Source organism: Epargyreus clarus, unplaced genomic scaffold (assembly GCF_041222505.1).
Source record: "Epargyreus clarus isolate Ecla_fem2 unplaced genomic scaffold, WU_Ecla_fem_2.2 ptg000009l, whole genome shotgun sequence".
Classification (NCBI taxonomy): domain Eukaryota; kingdom Metazoa; phylum Arthropoda; class Insecta; order Lepidoptera; family Hesperiidae; genus Epargyreus; species Epargyreus clarus.
In genome coordinates this window covers 4,945,885-4,961,281 of record NW_027332217.1, presented here as the reverse complement: position 1 = coordinate 4,961,281, position 15,397 = coordinate 4,945,885, and the positions used below count along the sequence as shown (strand labels likewise).

General features: G+C 33.0%; 2 protein-coding genes across 3 annotated transcripts in view; one reads left to right on the top strand and one right to left on the bottom strand.

The window, feature by feature from the left end:
• Positions 1 to 686: 686 nt before the first annotated feature.
• On the bottom strand, positions 687 to 1,538 carry LOC140745133 (uncharacterized). Its single transcript, XM_073076905.1, has one exon. It carries the CDS (start codon positions 1,536 to 1,538, stop codon positions 687 to 689), a length of 852 nt encoding a protein of 283 aa, XP_072933006.1.
• A 3,006-nt stretch (positions 1,539 to 4,544) lies between these two features.
• LOC140744804 (monocarboxylate transporter 14) overlaps positions 4,545 to 15,397 on the top strand; it is a 57,300-nt gene continuing 46,447 nt past the window's right edge. The window contains exon 1 of one of the 2 annotated variants that reach the window (XM_073076472.1): positions 4,545 to 5,018. In XM_073076472.1, the coding sequence (XP_072932573.1) occupies positions 4,932 to 5,018 (87 nt within the window). In that variant the 5' untranslated portion in view covers positions 4,545 to 4,931. Of the gene's footprint in view, positions 5,019 to 6,173; positions 6,671 to 15,397 lie in introns of those variants that run through there. The other variant, XM_073076473.1, reaches the window with a different exon arrangement.

The following is a 15,397-nucleotide window of genomic DNA, read 5'->3' as shown; positions in this document are numbered from 1 at the left end:
GAACACACTACACCTTATTGCTGAAATAACATATTCGAGTATTATAAGTAAAAATGGTACTTCATAAATTTGGTCTACGAGTTTATTCATAAATGAAGTAGGTTCCAGTAAATCACGATAAAACAGTAAACCATACGGGAAAACATATGCTAAGACCAAGCATAATCCAAGTAACTTCATTTGAATGCTTGTTGCACTTAAATGTCCATTCTTGTCTACTCGGAATCTAAATATCCCAAAAAAATATTCAATCTTCAATATAGGACTGATTCCTTCAATGAATTCTTGAATTTGTGTTTTATCCTTTGATGGCGTCTGCTTTCGTTCAGTTTTCATTATGATCTTTTATTCGATGCCAGTTTAACGTGAATTTACACAAAATGTTATTGTTCTCACAGTAACTCCTTCACACACATTGACACGTGTGCTGCGATGGCGATACATCGATAAATACCGGGCTTGCATAAAAGTACCATTACAATAATTAAATATAAAATCGATATTTACAAGGTTTTACTTTAACTAATGACGGTTACATGAATACTAATATACTTATTGGTTAGTGGCAATTGTGTTACGACGTCAATTGTATATGTATGTCGACAAAGCATAAGCAAGTTTTTTTAATAAATAACATTACTTATGCATTAATTACGCATAATTCATAACTTTATGCATTCATAGAGTTACATAAAATGAGAAATTTGAATTATAACAATTAAGTAAGTTGTAGCAACACTTATAAATTTTAACATTAGCTTTATATCCAATCTTAACATATCAAAAACAGAAATATATAACGGCCATACGTCTATTAGTTCCATGAACGCTTTAGCTTGCACCCTCATAGTGCTAGGAAGATCGTAATTCATAATTATCTCATTAACCAAAAATTTTGTGCAGTTACGCTTTATAAGAATATACTCGGAAAAGCAACAAAGTGTCCCGATCAAAAATGTTTCAACTGCACACCATACAATTATTCTTATTAAGGCATATGAGGAATCATCGTTACGGAAGTAATATATTGACGACCAGATAGTGAGAACGATTACCATGAACGTAGACATTAAGGTCATTAAAATTTGAAAATTAAAAACACAGTTAACTGCTTCACACGTCTCTCCGATCATACAGTAGGCTTTCGCTAATTCACGAATTTTAACGTTCTCGTAAGAAACTGAACCAATGTAATTTATATTCACCTTCCGTTTTGATGTTTCTTTCCTTGACATTGTAAACCATTTTTTGCCGCCATCTTTATTGTATATAAATACAGATAAATAGTCGTTTATAACTTTTAACTTTACAATCAGCAATCCTATGAGTAAACAGAACACGAAAGTCTCTAGAACACGTCCATAATAAATGGAAAAAGCTACAAGAGTAGTGAAATTGAGATCATCTTGCGTTACTGTATTTATAAAACAGAAAATAAACGGACACACAGTGCAAAGAATTAGATAAATTATAGCTCGCTTTTTGGTCAAGGAATGTTCAATCATGTTGATATTTAATTTTTCATCAATCTTAGCCATCGTAGAGAATATCGATATATTTTTATTTATTTCACAATTTCTCATGGACAGCATTACAAATAACATGTATTGCACAATGATTACCATAAATGGTAACTGATACACCATATTCACTATTTCCTTCGTTTTTGTGGCATCAGCTTTTTTAATGTCGATCCATAAGAATATAAAATATAACAGGACGAAGATAAGTATAAGGCATAAACCAAGGATAATTCTCTTCTTTGTAATTGTCGTCAGGTTCCCATTTTTATTTACTTGAAATCGAAATATTCCAAAACAATTTTCTATTCTTAATATAGGTGTCATTGCTTTAACAAATTCATGTAACTGAATTGTACTTTTGACGTCGTCTTCATGACTATTGCTCGTTTTATCTCCTACTTTATTTTGCATGTTTAAATGAATTTTATGATATGTAGAACAGCGATCTATGTTCAGTGTACTTCACTCACGAGTATGCTCTATCAATAAAAGCCTACAAGGTATCAGATACACTTATAATCATGTAGACTAATTAATATTCATTGTATAAACCATTACTGGAATTAAACTTTATTTACAATAGCGGTTTCCAATAGAGGAAATCAATTGCTGTAATTGGATATGCCCACACTTCATGGTGGTTTACTGCTGATGACACATTCTGTTACAATTAATGAAATTAGAATATTACTTAATTAACTTTGTGACAGGGGTTGGTTCCTGTTGTATATATGAGGTACTGGCAGCACTCTATGGCAAGTGTCAGACGTCAGTTACGATTTGAATATATAAAATGTTCTGAAAAATATAAAACGAACGTTTTTTCAATATAGATGTTGTATTAATAAATTACAAGTCTAAAATATAACAGTTCCGTAATATGTATTCCTCTTAATCTTTCTCTATCAGAAATTATTTCTTTGCCAAATTAATTTTGTTTTAATTGTAGTTGTAGAGAGCCATGTTCATAAGGGATTTTTGTACATGAATTCATGTGTGTTTTTGTTTTTCTGTTAACTTTCAGTTTTATGAACTTAAATCTACAAAATCTACAAAAAGGATATGGATAAGAATATTTACCTAATATAAGGTATATTTATGCTCTAAAACCTCTGATTTTATCTAACGTTTTCGTATATAAAGACATGTTGATTGGAATGCCATGGACCATTGCTTAATAATGGACTTTAAATTTTAATTGCTTACCATCAAATAAATGATACATGGACATAGAAACAAGATTGTATAAGAACGTTACCAATCAACACCATCTGCTGGGGAATAGCTCAAACAATATCGTGAACGTCGGGGTTAAGTTAACTTTTTGTTTGTTATAGTTTAATTACAATTTGCATATAATATTATAACTTCTAAATAATATAGTCTTCCGCGTCAGCGTTTACTTTTTTATATGTATTACAATTAATAATTGTTTACTAAAGCTTATGATAATACTACTCGACGTTAGATGGCGTCATACTGTACGAATGTATTTGTGAAAAAAGTGGAGTAGAGAGAGTATTGGTACGAGTTTGAGTAAAGTATTTCTGGAATAGTGCTCTAGCACTATCAAAATTCATCACAAATATTTGCTGTTGTATAAGTCCGATCGCTTCTTCATACCAGAAAATAAAGCTGCGTTACTAAATCCTTTAGACCAATCGGCCTCTATGTGGTGGAAATTGCTGCAATTTTACATAAATAGGTGGTGACAAGAATGCTGCCGAACATATTTTTCTTCCCTACTTGCACCGATAGACATTTTTCAGATAAAAACAGGTATCAAAACAAACAGTATGATCTGGCCAATTTATTTCTATTCAAAGCGTTCATCTATCTAGTACCTTCTGATAGCGCACTCAAAAGTTATAAGCAAGCAAGTTCGTATTGCTGACTCTACGTGGGAAGTTTATAGTAGGCACGTATTGTAGACACGTGTAGGACTTTCAAATTAACATTACGACATGTGTCTCATACTTTGGTTTGATAAAGCTCTATGTCAAAGCTCAGTGCTATTGTAGTTTTTAATTTAAGGTAAATATTAAAATTTCTGAAGTTATTGAAAATAAAACCTTTTGTACAAAAGAAGTGTGAAGTTTACTTTAATAAAATTTATCAATATGAACCCATAGGCACCTACTTATAAATTACTTCATATCTTAGAATGCAGTAAAATCATATAATTTCAGTACAACTGGAGATACATTTTTTTCAATTAGCATAGTAATCAACTTAAAACTAATTAAAAAGTTTCATTCAAGCGACGTAAGCTTCTGAAAGTATTTCCTCGTTTCGTAAATAGTCATCTCTTTTTGCCGTTATAGAGAAAAAGTAATCCGGATTGCGAAAAAGGATAAAGAATAAATTCAATTGTTGATGTAACTATCCGATATGTTTTCATGGCTGAGGTCCCAGCTGAGCGTACAGACCTGCGCCCGCTTTATCGACCGCTCAAGAAATAGGCAAGTCCAATAGTGATATCGACCTTTTAAAATTGAGGTATTTAATTTTAAATGGCTGCTAACTTTATTATTAAATCCTAATCAAATTTTGAACTACCGTAAAGACCGTAAGTTTATTTAAGGCTTGTGTGGTAATTGTAAAGAATTTTGTTCAAGTTTTATTTTAGTAAAATTACGTTTACTTTTATTTACCTTACCCCATATTTTGTAAAACCTTGTTTGGTTTAATCGTATTTTAATAAGCTCTTAACAGAAGTCGGTTTAAAATGAAAATTAGCTGACTTGAGTACTCTGATTTCTTATTCGAAAGCAATAGGAATTGAAATACACGTCAACTCTTTGGCAATTCAATTAGATCGTGCCCTATTTTAGTACCCTACTTGTACTTTTGTATTCATCATGCCGCACATCTTATATCAAGTATAGTGAGAATTTGTGTTTGATTATCTTGTCAAGTTTTTCGTAAGGTATTTTAACAAAATTCACAATTGAACCTTACCTATGCCTAGGTATACTTATATTTTGAGTTTTGCCGACGAAGCGGATGGACTACTCAAATAATCCTTTTATTAGTATGTAGATACTAAGCAGTAATAGCCAACTAACAGCATAATACTGCATCACGAATTCACGTCGTTTCATTGTGAATTAGCAATGAAGCCAGTCTCTGTTTGGCGAACTGAAAATCTAAAGCCTTTTACCTACCGACTGAAACTGCTCTAGATAATTTGGCGCGCGCGTTGGTAGTATTCCATTCGAGGTTACGGTATTGTTTGACGCCGGCGCCATAGTTTTTTTGGAGCTATCGATAGGAAAATCGCACCCCTAGCCCATAGGGGATGAAAGGAGGCACACGCGGCGTGACAGTGTCGCGCGACGGACGCGCGGGCGGCTTGCGGCTGCTCACCGCGGCCCTCGCCGCGCTTACGTCAACGTAGCAGCAACCATGGGACAGACCACCGGCGTCGAATGCACGCCTGAGGACGATGACGAAGAGCCCCGCATCCACGTCAACCCCACAGAACGATCCTTGGTGAGTTGTGTAACAGAATGACGTCGATGAATTAAATATTCCTTAGAGGCACCAGCATGTCTGTTCTAAGTTTTGCGCCGAAATAAAACAAATTGTATAATTGTAATTCCTTAAGTTATGCGATTTTTAAGCTTCTTTAGGTCGTTAAGGCGAATAATTTATGAAATGTAACAACTATACCTAGGTATTCTTTCATTGTTTGAAAGTTTAATTGTCGAACGTATTAATCAATAATGGTTTGTTTTGACCGCTGCAAACTGCAATGCCGTCTGATATTAACGCTGGGGTTGGTTATTCGGGACTCCTTTTGTTGCATTTTTATACGTGCAAAATAAGGAGTCGGGCTCTCTTAAGTTTACTCACCAATAAGAATTTAAGGTACCATGACAACGTTACCATACCATACCATGCCACATTCCTACACAGTTTAAAAATTAACGGTCTTATTAATAAATGTTGATTAGAACAGTGTTTTCTTCAAGTTGTATTTTGCCTATGTAGGAATCTTTACAGTCTCGGCAAAAGGAGTAGGTACAGGACGCCCCCCGACCAGGTGGGCTGATTACCTGAAGCGGACGGCGGGTAACCGCTGGATGCAGACGGCTCAAGACCGGTCGGAGTGGCGCATACTAGGGGAGGCCTATGTCCAGCAGTGGACTTTAAAGACTGGTAGATAGATAGATAGGAATCTTTTTAAATATGCACTTCATGCACGTGCACAATATTCAAATTGTAAAAATGATAAATATCTTTAATTTATAAGGCTACTATTGATGATACTTTGACTTCATTTCAAACTTTAAATCAGATGATTATGTATTAGCATTAATTTTTGCTGATTTTTTCTATTGTCTTAAGAATGTCTTATTTATATCCGGATTGTAAAGGAAATATTGACAACATTTAAACAAACATGTTTGATTTTTGGGATAAATTCAATTGATTTGAACCATTAAGAAAATTAGAAATAACGAAATAATAAATTAATTATAATAAAAATTATCCCTATGGTTACTTTAACTAACACAGAGCGGAAGCAAAGAGTACAAAGGCAAAAAAGAAAATTTATTAAGTACATACATCGACGCACGCGGATAAAATTTTCTGATTGCGAAGAATGTGTGTTCGGTACTTTATACGCACTTGGCGCGTGTTTTATTCGCTGTTTGACAGTAGTCGGTGTGTGATCGCGCGAGAAGAGCGGCTTGAGAACGGAGCTGCTTGCTTCTTGTGTGAAACGAAACGTATCGCAGCAGTCGTACTCGTAGGCAAGCTCATCTGTCATACTCGTATCGCTGAACATAAACTGAATTATTATTGGTGTTTAATTTTGATTATGTTGGACTGAAATAACTATACCAATCATTTGTGGGGCGTAATACAAAAACATTTATTTTAAATCATAAACTGTCATCATGGGGGTTGTGTAATTGATATTTTTGTGCTCTTAAAATAAAACGTTAATCTAAAAGTGTTCGATTTTCAAATGTTTTGATTACTACTTTGTGTGATATAAAATTTTCCAGTGGTTGCTACATTCAGTTTTATTGTCTGAGTAATCAACTGCTAGGAGGATTGTGAAAATGTCTAAGGTTTCACTCAGCAATATACCTTCAAATCCCCGTATAAATCGTCTGAGAACCTTTTCGAGAGTGAGTATATTTGAACAATATTATTTATTACCCTAACTCATATAAAAAATGTAAAATTATGTTTTAATTAGTCCCCTTTATTATAAAACTGTTATGTTAACAGTTTTGAGGTTACCTAACATTGAACTTCGTATTATTTTTATAGCAAGACATTTTACAAATGTATGCCGTGTGCCTTATTAAAATAAATAAAATCTCTCATATTTCAGTCCTGCTGTTCGGAAGTGCCATATTACCTTTGTTTCAAACCATTGTTTACATTGTTATCTTTGTGTCCTTTGCCTTTTAGAACAAATAGATAATCATATTCTTTGTTCCTAAGTGTACTTTATTAATGAATCTAAGTAAGTTCAAAATTAAAATTTAATCACAAATACATAGTATTATGAATATTCTAAAATAGAATTTATTACTCTAAAATTCATCTGTACCATCTTTAGCTTATTAATTTGACAGAATGGGTACTTTGTTTTTCTTCCATATATAATTTTGTTTTGAAAAAATTATTGGGACCAATTATATTTAGATCTGAATTTATCTGATCAATAGAAGTTAAAAATCTAGTTAACAGTAAATTATTAAAATTTAGCAAAGTTTATTTTTCGTTTTTTGTCTTTTGATTAAATATTTTGTACTCTGTACTTTGTGCTGAGTACAGGGGCCTATTTCATTTGTTTTTTAATTGCAATCAAATTTATAAAACAATATTTGTATATTTAATTATTATAGCCAAATGGTTGGAACTTGTCCTCTTAATCTGGGTTCACAAGTTTGAATCCTAGGCCCGCACCACATTTGTCCTAATAGTTTCGGGACCAGAATAGGGCTACGGTATCCTCTGCCTGTCGTAAGAGGGGACTAAAAGGGGGCTTCCGGGGTTGCGGGCGGCAAGAGTGGGAGCTCGAACCGCCCGGTAAGCGACCCCGGGAAGGGCGGCGGTATGTGTGGTCGCATACCGTCGTACGCACCAGACGGTGTGGCGAGCGTCAAGCTCACCTGGGCAGAGCCCGACGGGGCAACGCGCTAAGAGGACTCTGGTTGCGTTCCTTTGGAGATCCCGGAGCCCTCTATGCAGCGCCGAGGACGGCCACCGGGGGGGTTTTAGTGCGGTAAAAATCCCACATAACCCTGCGTCGCTCCCACGGCGCCGGGTACCTTTTGAAGGTTTCTCCCACATAAACAAAAAAGAAAAAGGCCCGCACCACATTACTAATTTATGTAGTATGTAAAGAAAAAAATGGTGAGGAACATGTCTTAGAGTTTTAAAAGAAGATTGTTTTGTTAAATGAGTGTACAGTTTACAGATTTGCATATGGCTTGCGCAGTAAACTATTTCCTAGACCGTTCTTACTCTGAGACTAGACCCGAGCCCAGGAGTAGAACAGTAATGGAATGACAAAATTGTAGTAATGTTGTTATAATTATGTTAAGACTAGCAACAGTGATCAAGTAATATGGCTAATTTCAGATCAGATTTATTTCATTTGGAATTGTTTTTTTTTATCTTACTATAGGCATACTTTTGGTTTAAATTTATGGGATGTTCAAGAGGATTATTAAAATAAGGTGCTCAATAAAAATTGAGAAAAAAAATTCAATGATTACAATTCCTTAACATTATAATTGTTTATTCTTTTATCAAATACTAGCTGACCCAGCAAACTATGTACCGCCTCAAAATCTATTTATGAAATATATTTCATATAAAATATAGCCTATGTTACTCATAGATAATGTAACTTTCGAATGGTGAAAGAATTTTTAAAATCGGTCCAGTAGTTTTTGAGCTTATTTGTTACAACTAAACAAATAAACAAAGTTTTCCTCTTTATAATATTAGTGTAGATAAACAAGTGTTTATAACAACAATTATATTTGATATATGCAATAAATAGTGTCTATTATAAATTGTGGTGATATGCTGTAACGCCTGACTAAAATTGGTTTGGACGTTGTCCCTTTACAATTTTGATGTGTTAATTACACCAGCTCCATAGTCATTAGGACCATGCTAACAATTGTCAATGTCAATTTAAATGATGTGGTTCATTGTTATTAGTGTGAAGGACAATATATTGTGGTAGGCACAAAATTGGTGAATATTTTTTCTTAATTGTTCCTGTGGCCTCATAGATTCAATTTTTTGTTGGATTGCATGTAACATTTTATTCTCAGTCATTAGCAAACTTGATTACCAATAATAGCTCTATTTTACCATAAAATAGTTCATAAAATATGAATAACTAGTGAAATTTGAAATAAAAGAACTGCTGTGAAGATGATTCACCGAAAAGGGGAGTAATGTAGCCTATGTAACTCTCATAATTTAAACAAATCCAACGTAACATCATATGATAAAATCTTTTAAGCCATTTGGGTTTGTAGGACAAGCTATAGAAAGAATAACATACATGCATACATATGCTTAAAAAACCTTACCTTAAGCAATCAGGATAAAAATTGCATATCCTCATAGATGTTTTGAATACTTGGCCTTTATAATACCCATTTGTAAGTAAAGGTGTAAACCACAGTTCTGCTACTGCAGTATAATTATTATATTGATTGTTTCTTGCTAAGTACATTATACAAAGAGTGTATTATATAGTATGTATGTAATAGATTGTACAGGGTATACTTGATTGTATGTGCATCTCCGTATGTACATAAGTATGAGGATTTCCTAGAAACAATTCTTATGATTTAGATAAAATATTAACTTCCAAGTTAATCTATGTAAGTATTGGCTCATATAATAATGTTGGTACTGTAAATAGAATGGGAGAAATGTAGCATATTATTATGAATATGAATGCATATTTCTTGAAAATTGCTATAAGATATAGTTAAAATTGAGTATTCTGATAATTTCCAAGTTTAAGTAGGTATTACAACAAAAACAGATTTAAAACAAGTTATCTCAATGTTAGATATTTCTTGCTTTAATAGAATTTCTCCAATTATGAAATGATGGTGATGATGGTTACAATAGTAATTTGCTATTTATTAGAAAACAAATACCTACAATATATACCGTTTTCAATTGATAACATTTAAATCGGTCACATTATTGTTCTGTGTGGATGTATTAATGATTATTTTTGGAATCGCTTTTAATGCAAACAATTTGTGTGTCAGTGTGTGATGTGTCATAATTACTCTTTAAGAGCCTTTGTTCTATTCTAATATGTATATGTGTAGTTAAATAAACAAGAATAAACAGAAGAAATTAAACCGTAATGAATTTACATCCATAATTAATTATTTTAGAAGAAACATTTAAAGTGTTATCATTTTTATTAACTTATTGACTTATTTTTTTTTTAATCTAGATCTTTACCATACAGTTACATGCCTATAATAGTTCGGAATTATTAAGGGATGCTGCACATTTTTTATAATTAGGGGCTCCATTTCTAAGCTGTGAAATAATGCATCATTCCCGAAATGATGTATGTGGAAATACTATGGTTTGTCATTTTCGCATTCTTGATCCGTTTGATTGTATTTATTACCATCAATTAACGACAGGTTGATCCATTGTCAGAGGTTAAGGGTTCGGATGTCGTCAGGGTACGAGTGTGGTAAACCACGTCCATGAGACAAGGCCAAACTTGTTAATGAGCGCATCATTGATTAGTAACTAATACTGGTTAAGATTTATAAAAAAAATATATTCCGACTCGAATGATTTTATTCGAATGTTATTCCATATATTTGCTATTGGAATTCTCGATTGAATTTATTTCTGAGTACCTTTCTGCCTGCATTGCGAAATTTTAGTATACGTCGAAATTCTACCAGATTAATTCTGGGTATATTCAACTAACTGGCGGGTTTCTATGAAACGAAAAAACGTATAGTATACTGCTGCTGCAGTAGATACCCGTTCATTCATCCATTGCTTGATGTAATTGTATGTGGTACATAATTACACCATCTTTTTATTATATGCTTTGAAACGAAATGTGCCTCGTGGTTTCACCCGGGCTTACTCGGAAGATTTCATGGATTTTTTTACGCCGTACCCTAATATTTTTTTCTAAAATCAATGTAATCAAAGTTAGTCTCTATAACACCATCTAAATACTCATGGAAGTCCCGTCAAAATAACCGTTTTGGAGATTAGCCGGAATAAAAAGACAGACAAAAATTTTAATAATTATTTTCTTATTATAAGTAGATACTATATATACCCAATACATTTGTATTGAGGAATCTGAAGATCATATAAAAAAATAACAATAAATATTGTATAACTGATGTTTCATGTTCATAATGTATGGAAATGGAATGCGTGATCGTAATTTGCGCTATTTCGCGGTCACCATTTTATGAATGACTAGATGCCGCGATCCACCGCCATTGTATTTACTATGCCTTTGTTGCCTTGAATGAGGTCAAGTATGTCATTATAAAATTATAAATAATCTAACAGTTTGCAAAAAAAACTATTTATCTTAAATTTATTTAAATGTAAGTTATACATTAAGGCTTTATATACCCCCTATACTTATACATATTTATTCTCTAGTTTGACTGTAGAGGCATAATCGTGACACTTACATATCACTACTACTGCTTACTACTGATACTGCTTTAATACTTTGTTGTTCTGGTATTAAGCGCATAAATCATTATGTAACTAAGTTGCAACTTAGTATTTAAGGTCAGCGATATCAAGCCAATCAAATATTAGGAGGGTTGACTTCCAAAATGTTCATAGGCGCCCCTCACTTTCAAATGAAACTAAAATACTACTAAATACTTTACTCTTGACGTATTAATGATATTAAAGATTAATAAACGGACATAAGCCCCTTATAAATAAGCCGAATAGACTGTTGATAACGAGCCGCTCTATATAACGTGATACGCCGCGAAACGGTCGCGGTTTGGGATTTAATCTTTAAAGGGACTTATTTAAAATACTTATTGTAAGCACATTATATTTTAAATGCTTATTGTAAGTACATTGTGGCGCAGTATGTTATTTAGAATGTTTACGTATTTATGATTTATTTTTTATGTAACTGGCATTAAAAATACCATTAGTACAAATAAAAATAAATATTGTAAATGGAACAAGAAGAAAAAACAATTGAGTGTAGTAATAATCTAAATGCTGCTTAGCTAAATAGAAGTTCGAAAATTAGACTGCGCAATTATTGTAATTTCGAAAACCAGATAATACTTTCTATACTGGCATTAAGTTTCACCAAAGGTCTACATGAAAATTGATTCTGTTTATCTATATTATATGAACATTATTACTGATTTGGAAATAACAGAGATTAAATCTTACTACAAAAAAGTTAGCCCGTACTTCACGTTATCTGGTGGAGTTTGTAGTCTTATCTCTTTACAATCAAAATAGATAACAACGATACTAAACACTATTAGTGTATTTTTGCATTCTTTCCGTGTTTGCGCGAATAACTGCTCCCTGTTTTATAACTTTTTTTGATAACTTTATTAGAGTTCTGTACCCAAAAAGTTAAAACTAAACCCTTTTACTGTCTCCGCGTCTCTCTTAGTCTCTTCGTCTGTAGTAGTGCTCTATCATTTGAGCACTTATTAGATTATTAGGAAATTGAAATGTTTACAAAGTTTATATTTCTATGGCCGTTATCATAACAAATAGTGGCACGGAACCCTTCCTTCGATAGTTCTAATCTCACTTGTCCATTTTTTTTATATCTTTACCTATGAAATGTTCTGGAAATACTAATCTTGTTAGCTTTTCTGTCTACGTAAGTCATAAAAGTTAGTCATGATCAATCTTAATTAATTATTTCTGTGAAGAGGGAATAATAATTACGATCTTCTTAGAAATAATTCCTTTAATATTGCAGCCAGTAGTTTCTATCCCTTACTATATTTGTGTTACGTCATACAAGTGAGCATAATTAAGATTATTATGCTTTATTTAGATATGTATAGATACAATTATATTGCATTTAATCATATCGCCCTCCTCTTGTCTCGTTTACTGTTGGACATGTTCTATATTTTGTATAATATACATTTAAACAATTAAATGTGTGTAAAATTATAGTTTTAATGTTACAAAAATATTTCTGAAATGGTCGCATAAGATATTTTTAATTAATTGGACACGCATATCCAATTTATTACAAAATATCTTATTCATATAAAGTATTACCTGTGCATTTTATGCCAGTTGCCTAAAGAAACTTATATATGTAAGTCATATTATTTTTCCGAGAGTTGACCTCTGCTACTCCATCCAAATGAATGATCCATCTCACTAATGAGAAATCTTGATTTCAATTGAGATACCGATATCTGATTTTAGCCGCGGCTCGATCTGCTCGGGCCATGTTTGATCTTGTGCAGAATATATAAACTTTAATAAAATTTAGTTCAAAAATATTAAACGATTCCTACATTCATAGCCCCATACTAGTAAGTATTTCTAGTATCGTGAGTGCCAGTGGCTCACACAAAGACTTCATTTAAATGTCTCTCTGGCTGGGAATCGAACCCGGAATCCTTTGCACGTCAGACCGGTAAGGGACACTTTACCGGTCTGCTTCGTCACGCGACAATAAATAAATTTATTTAATTCTTTTGCGTCCTTTTTCTATTGGCGAGGGGGAAACCTTCAAAAGTTACCCGGTATCGTGAGAGCGACAGCGGGTTATGTTCGATTTTTGCCCCCAGTCTTGCCGCCTTCTGGTCCCAAGACTTCACAGACATCATATTTTGTGTACTAGATGCTTCTTTGTTAACTTGGTATGTAAATAATAAGAATCTACGGAATAGGATGTTTACTTACAAGAATGGGATTTAAAGGTGGTAGAACTCTTTGTGGTTCGACTCCGGCGGCACCACCGCCACACCTATTTCTACCTAATAACAGCAGTGTTAAGCGCTGCTGTGTTCCGGTTTGAAGGGTGTGGTAAGGGAGACAGACTTTTCCGAGGCGTTCCAGCTTAGTCCTCAGGGGTAGCGGCGCATCTGTGGCCGACCTCAGGTAGGAATATCTAATCCTATCTGGGGTTGATTACAGATGTCCATGGGCGGCAGTAGCCACTTACCATCAGGTGGACTGCATGCTCGTCTGCTACTCTTATATTATAAAAAAAAAAAAAAAGGTGTCTATAAATACGACCCTGTCTCTACTATAATATGAACTTGAAGAGGAGCTTGTGTGCTACTATGATTTACGTAATTTTATTGTTAATAACAATTTTAACGTATAAAAATTATGAGTTAACATCAATAAACTAATGTTACTCATTGATACAAACAATTCCTAAACATTAGTTTCAAGGTTTAGTGGAATGGAAATTTCAATTGACATGATTAAATTGGTCCATGTTAAGTCATTTCCTGCAAATTAGTCACATGACATTTCTGGACTAGGTACATTGTAGTAACCTCCCTTAATCAGTAAAATGTTTAAAGGTTAAAAGCATTTAGCATTTTTAACATAAAACATTTTAATCAATATTTTGCATATATTATATTCTCAATAGGAATAAATTTCGGATGCAAGGAAGATAAATGTTAAGAATAGCATAGGAAGCATATTTCAAGTTTTCAAAAACTACTTCAGTAACTATTCATTTCAATCGTTCAGTAAGAGCTAGGCTATAAAAGGTTTTTTTTCAAAATAGGTTCTTTGAAAGAACAACTCTGAAAGTATCTAATAGCGGAATATCCCTAAGTTCACCTTTTATTTTTTAATTGCAAAGTTAGTTTAAAGATCACTTGTACGTGTAAAGTGAGTGACTATAAAGTGAGTGACCATTATTGACTGTTATTTTCTGGAATGTGCCAGTTATATTGTTTGTTTGAACTTATCTTTTCAATTAGTAAATTGACTGTAACAATTTATTTACTACCATTAGCCTTTAAAGGTGCATTGATGGAGATAGCCACCCTTTTTTTATCACCTTTACTGAATAAAATAAAGTGTATTAGAAGTCCAAAGAAAATATGGATCGCACAAATTTTATTTAGCTTGCACATATTGGGAGCTTGTGTACTATGCATGCACCTTACGTATTGGTCTAAAATCCCGATATAAGTCGACTTCACCGAGCTGCTTAATGGATGAAACGTTTTTTATATCAAATTAAATATGTCAAATAGATAGTATATTGCAAATGAGTTCACTAAAAAATTTCAGTCCGGAATAGTTTTTTTTTTCTTAAAAAAAAACACTTTTTTCGGTACCCATTTGCAAAATACTTTTTGACATAATTATTTAATTTGATATAAAAAACGTTTCATCCATTAAGCAGCTCGGTGAAGGTCGTCTTATATCGGTATCTTCTACCATATGACATTATAGTAGGTATACATAACATAATCGTGAATTGCTGCAGTACTGATACAGAGGAAATAATAAGATAAAATGTGTTAAAGTTCTTCTTCTATTTTTTCTCCGTATGAAAATTGTGTACTTTTCTTAAAAAATGCATAAAAGCAATTTCCTGGACTAGAGAAATGAAAAGACTGCTCTAAAATTTGTTCTTTGTTATAAAATGAAACTAGGTCGTCTAACCTTTGAACCCAGCAACTGCTTTAAAATTGAAAATCGTTACGTTAGAAATTAGTTCACTAGGTTTAGGCACCTAACGGCTAATGACTGCGACGTAATGGTAGGTATTTACTAGTAACTAATGGTAATTCTTCTATTACCCTGTTTCGGTAAACTGCAAATTACTTAAATATGTTAATTGTTAAATGCAA